The 19,033-nt window shown below is 46.5% G+C and overlaps 1 protein-coding gene across 2 annotated transcripts; it reads right to left on the reverse strand.

The window, feature by feature from the left end:
* Window positions 1-6,369: 6,369 nt before the first annotated feature.
* Window positions 6,370-8,350, reverse strand: LOC112886567. 2 transcript variants are annotated; one of them, XM_025952508.1, is made up of 2 exons: window positions 7,213-8,350; window positions 6,370-7,113 (listed from the first exon to the last, which is right to left on the reverse strand). In XM_025952508.1, exons 1-2 carry the CDS (start codon window positions 8,247-8,249, stop codon window positions 6,915-6,917), a joined length of 1,236 nt encoding a protein of 411 aa, XP_025808293.1. In that variant the 5' UTR covers window positions 8,250-8,350; the 3' UTR covers window positions 6,370-6,914. The 2 variants fall into 2 exon arrangements, with proteins under 2 accessions (XP_025808293.1, XP_025808294.1); XM_025952509.1 differs by having other exon boundaries at window positions 6,959-7,118.
* Window positions 8,351-19,033: the final 10,683 nt, after the last annotated feature.

Consider the following 19,033-nt stretch of genomic DNA (forward strand, 5'->3'; position numbering starts at 1 on the left):
ATCACTATAATGCATGAATAAAATATATGCATTAGCATGATGATATGAAAAGGATATGATATGAAATGAGGAATGAATATCACACTTAAGCAAGATAAGCATCACGAACGCTATCAATAAGATCTCACTTACTATGCTCTTAAGGTAAAGACCTAAAGCGAGGATTGCTCAAAATAATTTATCTAGAAAGAATAAATCAAAATTTAATTTTAGAAAACAGGGGGCATCATAAGAAACTCATGGGAGTTAGATTTGTAGAAAAATATTTTTATAGAATTACTTATGCATAATACAATTTTCAGCTAGTCTAAACAAGTTAAATCTTAAAAGACAAGCAAAACATTTCCAAAACTTCTCAAAAAATTACCAGAGGATATAGACATGATAAAAAGATAATAGAAGTGGTTTTGGCGTTTTATCACTTTCCAAACAAAAGTTATGAATTAAACAAGCTTGCAGGCAGACAACAATTAAACATACTAAAACCCTATCAAACAGCATGGATTCATTAGAAAAATTTGCACCATTAGATAGCATATTTCACAAGGATTCTAACACGATTTAGTTTGGCATTTTTGGAGCATCCTACCATTTATTAAGCAATTAACTTATTTTGGCAAGGGTAAAGCATAACTAAATTTACAGAACATTAACAAGAAAAACAACATTTTTTCCATGTAGACCTAGAACACAGGAATCCAATAGAAAAAGTTTCATAATTTTTGGAGACCTACACAAATTTCTATGGAATTTACAAGCTAACAGCTCAAATGAAACAAATATAAACTTCGAAAAACACTAAGGCCACCCGGATCCGGCGCTCCCAAGCGCCGACAGGTGGGCCCAGGAGGCCAGGCAGGCTCGGGCCGAGTCAAGGCCAGCCGCTGGCCTTGATTCGTCGTGGGGGCGCGGCCAGAGCGCGCCCACGACGCGGCCCGCACGCGCAACGCGGCGTCACGGCGGCCGACGGGGAAACGTGGCCGGGGCAGCGAGCGGGGCGAAGGTGGCGCACACGGGGAGCTTGGCACGGTGGGGATGCTCACCCATGGCACCAACGGGCAGAGCGGTGTGGCGAATGGCGGCACAGTGAGGAGTGGCGGCGGCGGACGGAGGCCGGCATCGAGGAGCACCTGCGGAGGAGGAAGACGACCGGTGAAGGTTTGAATTGGATGGGGGCTCACCGGAGGTGGCAAACCGCAGCGGCCGGCGGAGAGGAGGAAGGAGGAGGCGGTGGCTATGGAGGAGGAGCTAGCACTTCGGGGGGGGACAGCGTTTGAATGAGAGGGGAAGGAAGGCGAGCGGCCGCGGGGGCGGCTTTCCTTCCACGGCCATGCTGGCCCAGCCAGCGGCCGACGGCACGGCGCTACCGCTCGGGCTGGCCAACAGGCGAAGCCGGAGGCATGGGGAAGGCGGAGGCTGAGGTGACGGGTGGGCCCGGGGCGCGTGGAAAAAAGAAAAATGGTGGTTCAACTTCCAAATTCAAAAACTTGTACTTTCCAAGCTTCAAAATTGCTAAAAATTTACTGGAGAGAGATCAAACTACCAAGAACAAAATGCAATAACAAGAACTCAAAAAGATATTAACGATTGCTCAGAGAAATTCAAACAAAACGGCAGTTTTCAAAGCTTCCAAGAATTTTATGACTCGGGATAAACATCACAAAATTGAGCAAAAATATTTTAAATTCGCCATTTGAAATCTAGTATTTGAATCAAATTTTTGGGAGCACAGTTACTAAGCAAAAATTTAACTTACTTCACAAGTAAGCATTCAAACAAAGCACAAATTTAAATAACTCAAGCCAATCACATGCACATGATGCTTCATTATACTTGGATGATGCTTATGAAGATGTTGTTTAATTGTTAATCATGTTTATCAACTTTGGGTTGTGACAGAGGATCACCGAGGACGGCCTCGCACCGCTAGACAGGCAGAGCCAGAAGTAGACGGCGAAGCCTCCTCCCCTGCTGCGTTGGGCCGTTCCCGGGTCCAGCTCGACGTGCAGGTCACGGAGTCGACGTGCCGGCCGTGCAGACCAGCGGCAGCGAAGTTGTCATGACCCACAAATTAAAACCACATGGAGAAAAACTTAATTACAACAACATGAGCATCATCCAAGCATCAAGGAGCATCTTATGCACTTAATTACACCATGAGCATCCATTTTCTTGTTATTGTTGAGTGTAGTTTGTGAAGGAAGTTTAAAAATTTCTATGTTGCTGTGCCCCCAAATATTTTATTAAAATACTAGATTTCAAATGATGAATATTAGATATTTTTACTAAATTTTTGGGTGTCTCTGCCGAGCCATAAAATTCTTGGAAAGTTTGAAAACTGCATTGTTGTTTGAATTTTTGTGATCAATCCATAATAGATTTTTGAGCTCTAGTGGTTGCATTGTGTTCTTGATGGTTTAATCTTGCTTCAGTAAAAATTTGGTGATTTTGGAGCTCGGGAAATGCATGTTTTTGATTTTGTAAGTTGGACCGTTGCCTTTCTTCTTTTTTCCTTTCTCCCGGCCCCACCTGTCTGCCTCCTCCCTCTCTCCTCCGCGCGCCCGGGCCCGCGCGTCAGCGCCTCCCTCCGCGTCCCCCGGCCCTCCGCGCCCGCCCGTTGGGCGCCCGCGCGGTGGCGCACGCCGGCGGCCGCTGGCCCGTCCAGCGTGGCGCCGCCCCCTCGCCTCCCGTGCCGCCCGCTCGCCTTCTTCCCCTCCCCACTTCAAATCGCGTCGCCTCTTCTTCTCCCCCGGCCAAACCGCAAGTCTTTTCCTCCTCCCGCTGCCGCTTCCCCTTCCGCCGCTCGCCGCCGCCCGCCGCCGTCGGTGAGCCCCGCCCCAATTGCCCGCGCCCGCACCTCCTTCTCCTCCTCCGTGTTCGATTCCGGCCGCCCGCCGCCTCTTTCTCCGCCCGCAACCCCCTTCCCGACATGCCCCTTCCTCCGCCGCCGCGGTGCTCCGTCGCGCCGTCGCTCCCCGCCTTGCCCCGCTCGCCCGTGCCGCGGGCGAGCACCGCCGTCGCGCCGTGCTGCGCGCGCGCGCGTCGCCCCGCCCCCGTTCGCCCTCCTGGCCGCGCTCCGTCGGTCGCCGCCGCGACGTCGTACGCGCGCGCGCGGACCGCGCGCGCGGGCCGCGTCGTGGGCGCGTGCTGGCCCCCCTCGTGGCGAGTCAAGGCCACGGCCGGCCTTGACTTCGCGCGGCCCGAGGCTGGCAGCCTGGGCCCACCTGTCGGTGCCCGGGAGTGCCAGATCCGGGTGGCTCTAGCCTTTTCCCCATGTTTCACCCCGTCATTTCATGCTGATTCTTGTAAATTGCGTAGAAAATGTTGTAGGCCTCCAAAAATTGTGAAATTTGTTTTGTTTGACTCCTCTGTAATAGATCTACTTAGATAAATTAATGTTATGCATGTTAGAATCTTGTACCTTGAGTTATAGTTTATCCTTGCTAAACCAAGTTAATTGTTAATCTTATTTTGTGGTGCTCTAAAAATGTCAAACTAACTACTGTTGTGTTCCTTGTGAAATTCTCTATCTCATGGTCCAGCTTATGTATTTGTTCCTGTACCGTTCGATAGGTTTTTAATGCGTTTTTTATTTGCTGCCTGCAAACTTGTAATTTTCATATCTTCTGTTTGAGAAATGATAAAATACCGTAACCTTTTCTGTTATTCTTTTTGTCATATCTAGTATCCCTGGTAATTTTCTTAGGATTTTTGAAAATGTTTTAAGTAGCCTTTAAGATTTAAATTAATTCTAGTAGCTGAAATTTGTAGAAATCATGAGTAATCCCACAAAATTTATTTAGCTGCAAATCCAACTCTCATGATTTTCTCTTGAGGTTCTCTGTGTTCGGAATTAAATCTATGAATTGCTCTTGCCATTTGTTTTGTGAGTAGGTTCGCCTTCGGGCTTAGATTTAAGCACTAATCGCGCTTCGATGTGTTTTGCTTGCTCGCTTCCTTGCTTTGAGTGGTGCTTCATTTCAATCCATATCATATCATCTCATTTCATGTCATCGGCATCATTCTAATGCACGCATATCATTCATGCATTTTAGTGACCGAGACTCCGGAGGACGAACCCGTTGAGCCTTCCACAACCGTCGAAGCCGAGCCGGGAGTAGAGTTCGTGGTTGAGTCCGAGGAAAACCAAGGCAAGCAGCTAAGCATGATCTCTTGACCTACTCAACTTGTTTAAAATTAGTTATTTCACTTGGGTATATACTTATGCTTATATTAAATATTATTCTATTGCATCGATGGTCCTATTTTTCATGCCTTATCCATTCTTGAATTGTACATCCTTGTCCTTGGTACACGTAGTTAGTACAACTTCACTAAATAAATGCTTAGTCATGCTTAGAGATGGTTCATAGCTTGTAGGGAAAACTTTGGAATAGGACACGATGTTCACCCACGTCTTGTGCCTTAAACACGTTGTCCGGTGTCGGTTCGTTGATGTTGGGTCGGTATAGTTGGAAAGTGTGGTTTCGTGGTTTGAGCGGAAGGTAGGGCCTAGAGAAAGGAGTCTCGGAGGCATAACCCGCTTGAACCGATTAAGGACCGTCCGTGGATGACCTCGGTCTTTGAGCATTGATAACGTACTACCACATATCCAATCATGGTATGGATAAACCAATTACCTTCTAAGTTTTATCTTTGATGCACGGTCCTAGATGCGTGGCCATGGGGCTTTGTAGAGAGGCTTAGGGGTGTCCCCGGTGGACCTAGGTAACTCTCTGCGCAAGTTAGGCGTGATGTTCAACGATCGAACTTGTCGGGAAAGGTTGATGCGAGTACGCCCTTGCCCAATGTGATCGGTTGGGTGAGTCGCATGGTCCATGTGTCGTGTGGGTAAAGAAGTACACCCTTGCAAGGTTAATTTAATCAATTCGAATTGCCGCGCTCTCGGTTATGAGCAAGCTCAAGTTTCGATGAATTCCTCGTAGTTGTATCGATCTTGGTCGTATGTGGTGTATGATGCTTATGTCACCTCTTATGGTTGGTCAATGTTTAACTAAAATTTTATGGTGGGTTGGGCAAGATAATAAAAATGCTAGGATGCTAGAATAGGTTTTGGTTAGAAAGTTCATGCTTATGCTAACAACTTAACCCTAAAGCTTTCTTGTGAGCCCTCATTTGCATACTCCTTGTTTACTTATTCGCGTAAGTCTTGCGAGTACCTTTGTACTCATGTTGCTATATTTCTTTAACTAAGTTGCAGGTGAGCCGGAAATTATTTTTGGCCACTTCTACCCCGCCGATCCCGGTGCGGGCGAGGAGTAGGTCATTGTGGTGTCGACGGCGTCCTTGAGCAAGACTCCGTCTCGTTGCGCGCTTTATTTTTCCGCTGCGTACTCGTCTTTTGGGGAATTATCATGTCACACTAAACTTCATGAATTATGTCCCTTTTAATTTGGATTGTGAGCCCAAGGCTTGTATCTTGTGTTGAACCTTAACTTCAATTTGAATTTGCTATTAAAAATTGCTCTTTGTGGCACAATGGCGAAATACTAGGTTGTAAACGGTATGTGTATATGCATGATCTTGGGCATATGGTGGAGACCGGGACTACCGGATTTAGCCCTATTTTGGGTGAATATCGTGTTGGTCGTCGTGATTTAGATGTGGGTTAACACGTGGCACGCCGAAGCGCGAGCGCGTGTTAGCTCTCATCTTAATTACAACGACCGGCGATTCGTCTAAAATGGTGTTAAATTGGGCGGTTCTCACAGAAGTCGACGTGCCGGTGGTGCTGGCCGGCGGCAGCGGCACGGTGTCAACGGACCTTGGATGCAGTGGGAGATGACGACGGGTCGGCGGTGTGCAGTTTAGGGTTTTAGAATGCGATGAATGCGCGCAGACGGTAGTGGGCGACGATGGGGGCTTGCGCTTCTTGCGGTGTGCCGTTCCTGCGCCTGTAGAGGGATCGGACGTCTTCAGCTGACTCGCGGCAGAACGACGATTACCAGGAGGTGGGCTGGAGAGGGATCGCACGTCGCAGTGGAAACGGGCTGCCGTTCTTGCGCTTGTAGAAAGTATCGGACGGCTGCATGTTGGTTGCGGCAGAATGACCGGGGGTTAAGATCACACTAAAAAATTATTTCCCAATTGATCTTTTTAGTGGTAGAGGTAGAGACTAGATGGTTTTAATATACGTGCGTGCTATAAGGCTAATAGGATCTCTGTCAGTAAGATTCCAAACGTGGCAGCGTTTAATCCAGCCTGTCCAAAACATTCATGACAGTCGTCAACTATGAGGGCGCGGGAGAGGGGTCAAAGCGTCAACTCCTTTGGCCCCACCCACATGCTTCTGCTGTCACATGGTGTCCAGCAAAGTGTGCAACTCCAAGTGAGAGACGACAAAGGGTGGACCAGGCAAAGACGCAGAGTCAAACTGACACTGCCTTGTTTCTTCGTTTCACACACACCGAACCTGAACAGAAGTCCTGTGCACGCACAGGTCACGCACGGGCCCCGAGGAGAATGAGCAAACGGAAATACGGCGTACGCGCTTCACAAGTCACAACGTAGCAGAGATGGGTGGAAGAGTGGTAGAGAAAACAGAGTACGAGCAAGGCTCTAGCGTAAAAAGAAGAACTGACTAGTCCTGTCTCGCATTAGGGATCGGATCGGAGGCCCTGCCTGTGACTAAATAATTGATAAATAAAACTGAGGTAGAGCAGGCACGCGAGGCTGCTGCCAGATCTCGTCGCCATTGTGTACTAATCCAATTCCGTGCCGTTGCAAGCATCGGAATGGGATTGCTTTGCTAGTAGCAGATCTCAGCTGACTCCGACGAGTTGATTCGTCCACCAAGTCCATCCACGTCTCGGGGCGTCCACACGGCGCCGTGCCGTGCCCGTCCCGCCGCCTGCAAATCGAACTCGCTTCATGGACCGCAGCTCGATCGCCAGCTAGCTGCTCCCCGCCCGGTCGGCGGCCGCCGCCGCCGGCTCCGTCGCGCCCTTGCACTCGCCTCCGTCGTCCCTGCTCGCGGCCGCCGCGGATTTACTCGTGTTTCTTTTGGGGTCGCGGCTTCCTCGGGAGGCGAGGCACCCGGCGCGGACCACCTTCTCCCTCGCTGCCACCGGCAGCTTCAGCCTCGCGGCGCCCCTGCGCTGTTGCGTACACGTAAGGAGTGCCAAATGAAACGAAGCTGGATCCCGTGAATGCGCGCATGCGCCATCAACGCATCTGAAAAGCGGCACCTACCTGTCGGCGTTGCAGGAGGACGACCTCTTGTGGAGAAGAGCGGCATCGCCGCCGCCGCTGCCGGTGGTCTTCCTGCTCTCGACGAGGCTGCCGCTGAAGTAGTCCCGCTCCATGATATTACCCACGCCCACGCCACCTCCACCACCACCTGACGAGCGCTCTGCTCCTGCGTCCGCCTCCGCCTGCCTGTTACTGCCGCTGGCACTCATCGGCGCCACGTCGGAGCGCCCACGCGCGTGGCCCCGCTTCGCGGCGCCCATCGACCCGCAGGAGAAGAGCTGCATCAGCACCGCAGACGCGCGCATCCGCCCCCCGGCGATCACGCCGACGTCCCTGCCGCAGCTGTCCAGGGCGTCTGGGCTGCTGGAGGACGGCGGTGGGGAGATCTCGTCGATGGCCAGCTCCGTGGACTCCTGATCCGGCCCGCGGTGGTCGGTCTGCGTGGCCGCGGACTGTTGGGCGGTGCGCAGGGCCACCAGCTGCTTGTTATTACTGTACTCGCCGAGGTCGAAGGAGCTCCAGTTCTTGCGGCGGCGGCCGGCCCTCGTGTTGTGGCCGGAGGAGGATGCCGAGGAGGCTGAGGACGCGTCGCGGCGCGGGGGCGGTGGCTGCTGCGGGAAGAGGAGCGGGGAGCCCTTGAGGACGTACTCGTCGGTGCCGTGGGCGGGGTGGACGAGGTCGTCCTCGGCGAGGTCCTGCCACACGTACCCGTTCCTGTAGCTCCTCTTGGAGGACCAGGCGTACATGGCGGGCATGCCGCTGCCGCGGAGCGCGTCGAGGCGGGCCGTGAAGTCACGGAGGTAGAGGCCGGCTGTGGCGGCGCGGTGGGAGGAGGAGGAGAGCGGCAGCTCCATCTCGAGGAAGTGCGGGTGGTCGAGGTGGCCGTCGCGGTGGCAGAGGTAGTAGACCACGGCCACCTTCCTGGTCGGCTTGGGCGCGGGCTTCGGCTCGGCCCAGACCACCGTGCGCTCGGGGCTCCCCCACCTTCCTCGTCGCTCGCCGCCTCTTTGGAAGGAGGAGGAGGAGGAGGCCGCCATTGCTGTCGACTAACTAGCTCGCTCGTGACGGTGCTCGGCGGCTGGAGGGGTGTGTCATATGAATGTATGTAGATTGAAGAGCAAAGCAGGGGGTTGGAGTCTGTTCTACTACTGCTGTGATCAACCGGCGAGCGAAAGAATATAGAGGTGCAAGCGTCAGGCAGGCGTTGTGCTGACTGCTGACTGCTGACTGCTGACTGAGTGTGAACAAGACTGGAAGGTGTTAGGTGTGAGAGGGAGCGAGCCAACAGGACTGTGATGGAACGCGCGGCGGATTCTGTTCAAACCTTGAAACGCGGAGACGGAGCAGGAGCAGACGCGGAAGGACTGGATTTTATCATTATTTTCTTATTTTTTATTGAATGCTATAGTTTTAAAAAAATATTGAATAATGTATTTACTCATGATTTTTTTATAATAGCACACATATATTATTAAAGAAGCAGCCATTTTACATGAAGACCCTCAGAAGAAGGTTGAATTACATCACCCCACGAACGGGATCTTTAAACATGTGTGTCTCCACGCGTCGCAGTAGAAGAACACGTGCCTTGGAGCCAAGAAGACGACCACGTCATCACCACTGCCGGTGGAGATAGCCTAAGTAGACCGCCGGCAAGGGGTACCGGATGCATCATGGACGTATGGACCCAGCTGAACATACCGTGCAAAGCAACTATTAAAAAGGGTTGTGGAACGTATGGACCCAGCTGAACATACCGTGCAAAGCAACTATTAAAAAGGGTTGTGGAAGCTTTGATGAAGAACATCTCCGACAAACCGAGGATGAGGATGGCACCATCGACAGAGCACACAGGACAAACTTTTCTAGAAATCTGTAGTGAAGGAGTTGCAAGCACTATACCACAACCCTATATTATCGTCAGACGTGTGTTGTTAAAAGTACTAGATCACCATTAAACCTTGGTTGGTACAAATCCACGTCAGACCATCAGTCGGCATTTCCAGTTGTCCCAACTACGTATCAGTCGGTATAGATATTTAGGTATTTCGTTGAACCATCGGGATATCCATAGGATTCCGTCAAACTATCCGTCGGCATATGAGCTGGGCCTCCCCCCCCCCCCCCCCCCGCGCGCGCTTAGCCAGCCCAGTCTCACGTGTAAATTTTGCCCCGAGGCCACGGTCAGTCAACATTGGTGAGGAGGAAACCCTAGCTGTATACCTGGCTGTTGCTCTCGTTCTCCCCCAAATCTCGCCGTCATGCGCCATCTTTGCCTCTCCAAAATTGCCACCGCGCGCGCTCAGCCCTCCAAAAATCGCCATTGGGCGCGTGCTCGACCGCTCCAAAAGCGTCGGTGCCAGACCAGCACCCTCCGCTGCCGTCGCACTTCTTCCACCGCTTTGCTTTAGTTGTGCCGCCACAGCTGCTGCACGGCCGCCTCTGCAGCTTCCGGTGCTGCCGCCGCAATCCCCCGCCTCAACCACCATAGTTCTCCCCACTCCTGCAGATCCGCCGCCGCCGCCACCACAATCCCCCACCTCCGCAGCTTCCAGGGCCCTGCCACAAAAGTTCCCCTCATAGCTACAGTTCCCCACCACCTCAATCTCCTCCCACATCGACGGTCGCCGCACGACCACAAGGAACCATCCTTCCGCCCTAGGTCTTCGCTCGAGCTTGGCCCACAGCTAGATTTGCAATATTTGAAGCAGTAAAACTACACCATGTTGGGTTTCTACTCCATTGGGTGCTGTGCTCATTCTACAATGGTAGAAACAACAAACGTAATGTTTCCCCTTCTTAATTCCATCATGTTCATTTCCGCTCTGTTTGCATGTTGTAGCTGCACCGGATTGAAGACAAATCAGTAGAATTTAGTGAATAAGGTTGCATTTTATTACTTGTGCCTCCATAAGAAATGGTATATCACAGTTGGGATATGGAGATGTCTTATCAGTTTTTGGTATTTTTATTTTATAATCCAGCCATCCTACATAGATCCAGATGGCAAGATTACTTGATTATTTTCATGTTCTTCCCTCTGTAGCAAAGATGATAACAATTGTAAGCATTTACAAACAGTGGATAATTTAGCAATAACAATAATGGATTCATGATCTGAACTATATGGATTATTTACTAATGGCTAGCAATCTTGTAGCATTTCTGTGAACTGTATGCGATATTCTGCAATAGCATTAAGAAACAACAATAATTAGTTGTTTGGCAACAGCATTGCTTAAGTAATTAAGCACACGAACTAAAAAAGGTAACTTACGGCATTACCTTATTTATTGATGTGCTTACTTGGTAGGCAAATCTCTGTTCTCTACTACTATTTTCTGATTTTGTTCTCACCATGCAGTATTGAAACAAGAGCTCACATTTGTAAAGTTCAGAGAATCATCAAGTTTCTTAACGTGTGACTGAGTACCACATGTAATATATTAGATCCTTGTTGTCATATAACCATCTGCCAGGGAAACTAGGACATACTGCTAAGAAAATATTTATGTTTATCTTGTAGAATTAACCATTCATCTTATATTCTAACTGAACGTAGTCGATATTTAGTGCTTGCAATCTGAATACATTCATGCTTATTATCACTACAGGTGCTGAACCTCAAGCTGCACAAGTGCTTGTACCTTAGTGCGAAGCCCACGTGCACCTCTTGAAGGCATTTCAAGAATATTGGCAGCAACTCACCTCATGTGCATCGGTATGGTTATATTTCTCTTGCTGTATAGATGGTAATTTATGTTTAGTTATTCTATTTCTGTATGTGTGGAAATTTACATGGTAATTGCCTAATTGGTAGGCAACTATCTTATTGCTTCTGTGATGTTTTTCTTTTGTTTGATCATTTTGAAATTCAAGCTGATTGATTAGCCGTATAGAGATCGATTGATAAAACATGGATCGATGATGATGCTAGGTACAGAACAATTATTTCACAAATTCTAAAAGTGTTATCTATATTAAAATAGTAATTAATCTTAAAATTGCATGTAGGCACAACAGGATATACATGCAAGGGATGAACGGTTTCTTAGCTTTTGCATTTAGAAATTCAGCAGTAGGCAGCAAGATATTATGCCCTTGTAGAAAATGTGTCAACTCATTCTAGAAAGAGGCAAGTGAAGTACGAGAGCACTTGATATGTGATGGATTTCTAAAAGGGTATAGAATATGGAACTTGCATGGAGAAATTAGCTCTTCAGTTAATCATGGGAATTATGATGGTGCTGAGGTGTTAGAGGAGTCTAATGAGGATGATGATATATCTGATTTGCTTAGAGACTTAGCTGCTGGTTTAGATGATAGAGGAATTTTGATGACAACAGTTCTATTCTGGAACCTTGTGCTGAGTTAGCTGCCATTCAAAAGTTGGTTGCAGAAAATAGCAAAGAGTTGTACCCTAGTTGCAAGAAATATACACAGCTCTGTTTCCTAGTTAGATTACTCCATATCAAACTTCTTGGAGGTTGGACTGATAGATCTTTCAATCTGCTACTTGCTCTACTTAATGATGCACTCCCTGAGGGGTCAGCACTATCTAGAAACTTTCATGAAGCTAAGAAATTGGTGAAATCTATAGGAATTGGATACACTAATATTCACGCATGTGAAAATGATTGCATTCTCTATTGGAAGGAAAATGCAGAATTGAATTCTTGTCCAAAATGTAAGGTTTCATGGTGAAAATCAGTAAGGATGAGTTTAGATGGAAAGCATGTATAGAAGGTTCCTAGGAAAGTTCTCCGCTACTTTCCAATAAAGAAAAGGCTCCAAAGATTATTTTTGACCTCTAAAATAGCAAGTTTAACTAGATGGCATGATGAAGGCCGAAAAAATGATGGTTTGCTAAGGCATCCTGCAGATTCACCTCTATGGAAGGACTTTGACCAAACGAATCCAAAGTTTGCTGAAGATAGTCGGAATATCTGTCTAGCATTTGCCACAGATGGTTTTAATCCATTTATGACCATGAATGTTAGCTATAGTGTTTGGCCTGGTATTTGTATTCCCTACAACTTTCTACCTTCAATGTGCATGAAGCAATCAAATTTCATCCTTTCTTTGTTGATTCCTGGTTGACATGGTCCTGGTAGTGATATGGATGTATATTTTCAACCACTTGTTTATGATCTGCTAGATATGTTTGAAAATGGAGTTAGAACTTATGATTCTTTGAAGGGTGAGTTCTTCCAGCTGCGGGCAGTAGTATTATGGACTATTACAGATTTTCCAGGCCTAGGATATGCGTCCGGGTCATCACACGTGGTGAAGCAGCTTGTCCTGATTGCCAGTCTTATACATGTTCAATGCAACTTGGTAATGGTAGCAAAACTTGCTATATGGGTCATCGAAGATTCTTGCATGAAAACCATCCATTTAGGTTTGATGCTGATAAATTTTGTAATACTGAGTTTAGGCCAGCACCTACTCTACATTCAGGAGAGGAAATTTTAGAGTGCACTAAAGATCTTAATACAATCTTTGTTAAGGACCCATCTGGAAAGAAACCAGCAAGCAAGAGACGCAAGGAAGGGCATCCATTAGTCATTTTCAAAAGGAGTTCTATTTGGTTCATACTTCCATTTTGGAAAGATTTAATGTTGCGGCATAATTTTGACTTCATACACATAGGAAAAAATGTGAGTGAAGGCTTAATTAATACATTCATGGGCACTGATAGGAAATCCAAGGATAATCTAAATTTCCAGACGGACATTCATGCTCCAGGTATTAGAAGAAATCTTCACCCTATTGAAGTTGAAGATTCATGCTCTATGTATTAGAAGAAATCTTCACCCTATTGAAGTTGAAGAACAATTTTATTTGCCACCTGCACCATACTCAATGAGTCCTTATGAGAGGAAATTATTTTGTCAAATACTGAAAGGGGTCAAGTTTCCTGATGGTTATGCATTTGACATACGACATAAAGTACATGTCAATGAGAGAAAGATATTTGGGATTAAGGGTCATGAGAGCCCTATTATTCTACAACATTTGCTGCCACTTGCTGTGAGAAAAATATTGCCTGAAATTGTTAGTGCTGTTGTGATTTGTATATGCAACTTTTTTAAGAAACTTAGCTCACCTGTCATTCGAATAAGTGATATGGAAAGTCTAGAGGCTGATATAGCTGAAACCTTGAGCCTGCTTGAGACTATATTTCTTCCATCCTTTTTTGATATTATGGTACACTTGATGGTACATCTTCCTACCCAAGCAAAAATAGCTGGTCCAGTCCATTTTCGCAGCATGTGGCCTATTGAGAGGTAACTTGATTGGTCATATTGCAGAATAGTGAATAATTGCTACATACCTACTATTTTCCTAACATTACAAATGTGCCTATTATTGTGCATAGGTTTCTGATGAGATTGAAAGGCTCTGTCCATACAAAAAGTCACCCTGGGGGATCAATTATGGAGTGATCCATGTTTACTGAGTGCCTTACTCTTTCCTCTCGCTATTTACATGGTGAGACCCAATTGAGCGTCAAGTTAGAGCTGATGAAGATTGTAGTACAACTCCTTTCTTCCGTAGCATTGGTCAAGGATTAGCAGGAAAGTCCATAGTCAACTTAGACAATAAGACATGGCTACAAGCCCATAGATATGTTATGTTCAACTATGCCAATATTGCACCTTACCTAGAGTATGTTATCTAAATCTCTTGACATCACATGATCACTTTGTCTTGCATGCTAAATTAATAAAATTTCCTTTGCAGCAAGCATGCTCACTACCTATCCTCCATTGGTCTTCGAAATAAACGAGAAATCAATCGCACTCAACATGAATCTTTTCATGAGCGGTTCAGGTTGCATGTAAGTAAGACAAAAAAAAACTTAGCACATGTCAACAGATATGGATTTCACATTTACTTTAATTGTAGTAATTCATAATCACAGATGGAAAAAATGTATGAGACAACACCAGATAAGAATAAAATTTTAGCTAAGGCTCTAGTGACGATTGCACATGAGTATACTAGTTGTACCATAAATGGATTCAATTTCCACACAAAGTCCTATGATGAGGTAGATCTATTCAAAATAGTGGGGATGCTACAAAGAAGTATGAGGTTTGGACTGATATAAAGGTATTTCATTGTATCATTTCCCTTTCTTATACCGTTTGCACATGATCCTGTACATTATATGCCCCTGTTGGCCTTAGTCATTTCTGATTGGCTACTTTTCCTACTTTCTTGTGACAAATTAGGAAATATATGACATCGATGGTGCTGCCTTCAACTGGATTATGACTACTTGTAGAAGGAAATGGAAGGAATTCAAGGCAGCCCTAAAGGAGCAGTATTTTGATGACAAACTTACAGATACAGAACTGAGGGAAAGACATGGTGATAGATGATGATTGGAAATTTCTCTCAAACTATTGGAGGTCTTCTGCTTCTGAAGTAAGTGTCAACTTATTCTGATGATGACTGAATTCTGAATGCTTGTGTTCTTCAACATTTATGTAGAATCTAACTATGTCTATTAGAGGGTCGCACAAAAATAGCTAAATTGAATAATTCAAAATTGGCGATACACCGTACATCACACAGCAAGAGCTTTGCTTGTTCTGGGAATGAACTGGTATAGAAATAAAATGGCTTTCATTGTTTTTGGTACATTGTTGTGCTGCATTTTGATCATTAAAAGTTAAAACACTTGTATGGTGATCAACTAGGGCGTCCTCCTCAAAGAGATGAACTCTATATCAAAACACATACACAAAAGAATGGGGTTCCATCAAGGCATGCGGAACCAATTATTGTAAGTCTTTCTGTGAAAAAGATTGCATATTCTAATATTCTTTTCTGTGTGTAAACAGTCATATTGCATTTGTGCAGAAAAAACTTAAGGCAATCGTTGAAGAATATCCAGAGTTGAAGGAAAAAAAATTCAAGAAGGTGATGCATTTGCTGCTGCTTGTGGAGAAAAGGAGCCGAGAGGACGTGTTCGTATTTTGGGACTAGGACTAACTCCTCAAGATGTTGGTACCCCAGGGTTGAAGTGTTACACACCCACCAGGCTTCAAATGGAAGTTCTAGCCCGTAAAAAGGTTGAACGTGAGGTAGTAGCTCTACAACAAATATATTGTCAGTCAAAACCCACCGGCGAGCAGCAACAGGCAACACGAGGAGCCGGGAGGCTCCCGGGACTGCTGGTGGGCCTTGGTCCCTCGGTCAACGGCCCGAGATCCGGCACACGCCCTGGTTTCTGGGTTGCTAGGCGTGCCACCTGACCTTTTACCTGATCAGGAAGGTGTTATGTGTTAGTTTCCTGCATGCACAGACACGTGTAAATATTAGTCCGAGCCGTGATCGGCTCATCGGATGATTCCCGGTATCGGCTGTAAAGAGCTGATTGTGTTGAGTATCGGATCGGATCTATAAATAAAGCAAATATATCCGATGGTAATATAAATCCTGCTCTGTAATCATTAAGTTAATCCAATCTACGATGATTAAAGCTTTCACCACGTAATCGGAACATCCTACATGTAACTGAGCCTAACAGATGCTGAGGGTAACAAAACAACAACCTAAACAAAGGCCTAGAAACCAACCAAAAGTCGATTCCCGGAACAATCCCTTTTCAAGTTGTTATAAAGTACCCAGAATACTGCCGGAACATTCAATCCGTTTGAAGGGCCTAATCATGCAGATATTAAACTAAACCTCAATTAATGAAGACTAACCATAACAGATTGGATCTACTAAACAAGTACGAAGCAAGGCACTGCCCTTATACCGGAGATCGAGTACATGGGCAACCGGACATTTACAGGTAACAAGAAAAGCACAATTAACGCATGAAAGAGCCGATGCTACTCTATAAACGCTAAGATAACTGGTGTTACTCGCCATCAACAATGCTTCAGAACGAGAAACACGAAAAGTAAATAAGTAAGAAGGATGCTGCCCCGATCACGTAGGGCGTGATCGGGGCCGCATGGCGCTTACCCAAGAAACCCTAGAACAGGGGTGGTGATGAGCCGAGAGTTGTTGGTGAATGATTGATTCTCTTATTGTTCAATTACCCAAGATACATATTTATAGTCTGTAGACTTGCCTCTCCTAACCAATCCTAACCAAACACAACACAAATCTTAACTATCTCTATCTAAACCGTTTAAACATACATACTTATTTAGATACACGGCCAACCTTGGCCCAAAACATCGGCAAAGGGTCCGATTCGCAAGCCTATTATAACTATCCTTCAAACCCATCTTGCTCCACGGCCCACCTTTCTGGCCTGCCTAAATTATGGCGATAACACATGCCCTCTGGTTTTGGCAATAATTATTCCGAAACCAATTCCCTTTTAATCGCCTTGTCTCTTCGACTTCTGAAATCCGAATAGGCGTGCCTCTTCAACTTCCAGGGGATGTGACTGCTCTACATCAGGCTCCTTGGAAACCGTTATGGTGCCGATTCACCTTCCACTTCACCTTTATAAACCTACCCCCAGCAACTTTTTCTTAACCATCTTCTCCCTTCAGACATTAACAACCACAACTTTTTCTAACCCGATTTTTCTTCCTCTTGCAATGGCTTCTTCCTCTTCCTCTGCCTCTTCCGCCATCTCCTTTGAATTTGAATCCTCCCGAGAGCCTACTCCGGAATATGATCCAATAGCTGCCTATGAAATCCTTGCCCCCTTGCATTGGGATGCGGGGGAATGGGACTTCCAATCTTGGTCAGAGGATGACGAGTCCCTGACCGATGGCGAGGATCTCCTGCTACTCCTCGGTGATAAGCTGGAGGAAGATGACGAAGATGACGCATCTTGGGAAGAAGAGCTCTCTGCCTCAGAAGAAAAAGCGGATTCCTCCTCAACCGAGGAAGATTTGGTAATAGAAAACTTCCTCCTTGGCGGATCATTAGAAGATGTCGACGAGGACGATGAAGACGACGGCAGCTTCACCAGCAGCAGCAGCGGAGATGATGATAGCAACGGCAATAGCAGCAGCGACGATAGCGACGTCAGCACGGCTCCGCCAACCAAGCGCCGCAAGACCTCCGGTGTCTACTGGTGGTAAACTATAGCACTAAGCCGATAGATCGGCTCTAGGAACAATCGACTCCTCTTTTGTACTTACTCCCTTATTGTAAATAGGATCTTCTTTTTAACCGTGATTTCTTTTTAAAAGCTGATCTGTTAATAGCCGATGGCAACGCATCGGTCCCCTTCCTCAAAATATACCGATCCGGATTCGAACCGGTTCTTCAATTTATTTCATTCTCCGCCTGAATCCAGATCCTTCTCCAAAATAGATCTCTGAAGATTCCCCAAACCCAGGCTACTTTCCAAAACCACTTTGCTCATAAACCCTAGCCACAAAATTCTCCCCTGAGCCTCAGAATACGCGCTCAATCTTGCGCCGCCAACCCTAGATCTATTTCCCGAGTTATTGACCTTCATCAAGGTGTTCGATGGCGGAGTCTTCGAACACTAACGCGAATGTCTTTGGTCTGAAGGTAAAACTCCGACCTTTGTTAATTTAATGCAGTAATCACAAGATTCCCCATGCTATTAAATGACCTTTCTTCGATTATTTTGGATTTTGTGGATTTCTTCAGGCTTCCGATATCCTCTTGCCGCATCCTTCTTCCCCCAATTCTTTCTGTCTTGGGCCTTGTTCTTATTAAAAGCCCGTAGATCTAATTTCTTGTGAGGCTAATCGAATCCCATTCATGAGCCAAAACATGGATCTAGACTCCTGGTCCGACAGCCTCCGTGCCTGGCCGAACCCTCCCGAGGGCTGGGTGACTAGGTATAACAGGGTGGCGAACACTTACCAGCCTACATGGGAATCTATAGGGATAGCCGATGCTTTGTCTCTATCTCTTTCCCCTCTTGAAAATGATAAGAACCTTCTAAAGACCATCGGCTATTTTTAGTCCGATGCCTTGAACTGTTTTCTCTTTGGACATGGTCCGATGACTCCAACTCTTCTGGATGTGACGATGATCACTGGTCTGGACATCGCATCATCCTGTCCTTCTACTTATAGACTATCTGAAGTCCCTTTCAAACCGTCCTCCAAAGTAGAATGCACGAACTGGGGCGCATATCTGAATCAACACCAAAAAACCAAAGGCCCTGTGATAGAGAAAGAACACACAGCTTTCTTGAACCTTTTGTTAGAACACTTCCTTTTCTGTGGACCTTCCCTTGCTCCAACCAAGAATTACCTTCCTCTGGCGTATGAGTTGGCCAAAGGTCACACTGTTGGCCTTGGTAAGTTGTTCCTTGGAGAAATTTACAGATACCTTCATCTGATGTCCTTGAGCCTTCTTTCCCAGAAAAAACTTAGAACTGGTGGTCCCTGGTGGTTCCTCCAGCTGTGGGCTCATCTTTATTTTCAAGATTTCATCCCAAACTTCCCCCCTCTGGCCAACAATTCTTTTCCGGATCAAAGTGGGAGGCAAATCCAATGCACTAGCTTCGACCAGGCCTTGTACAGTCTCCCCGGCGGCAAGTTGAATCCTTCAGATGCCTCACAATGGTTTAGAATTTTCTACAAAGGCTTGGACAACCCAATCTTCCTCCCCTATGCTGAGTCTGAAATCTTTGAGAGCCCGGCCATGTTTCGGTTGGCTGACTTCGCCGATGATGTCGACACCCGGCACCTGTATTCTATCATAATTTGCCCTTGCCTCCTCCCAGTTGGCATGAGCACTTCCAACCAGATCATCAAACCGGGATACGAGTTCTACCAGCCGGTTGTAGCAGCCCAGTAATTTGGTCTTGGGCAAGTTCCCCCACACTTCTTCCTTCATTATT

The sequence above is a fragment of the Panicum hallii genome, chromosome 3 (assembly GCF_002211085.1).
Source record: "Panicum hallii strain FIL2 chromosome 3, PHallii_v3.1, whole genome shotgun sequence".
NCBI classification, from domain to species: domain Eukaryota; kingdom Viridiplantae; phylum Streptophyta; class Magnoliopsida; order Poales; family Poaceae; genus Panicum; species Panicum hallii.

What these genes read in the sequence shown, in the direction of transcription:
- LOC112886567 (XM_025952508.1), bottom strand. Translation starts at nt 8,249, where the DNA reads ATGGCGGCCTCCTCCTCCTCCTCCTTCCAAAGAGGCGGCGAGCGACGA. An exon ending in TCCTCCTGCAACGCCGACAG is followed by an intron (nt 7,114 to 7,212) that starts GTAGGTGCCGCT and finishes GCAACAGCGCAG; the next exon opens with GGGCGCCGCGAGGCTGAAGC.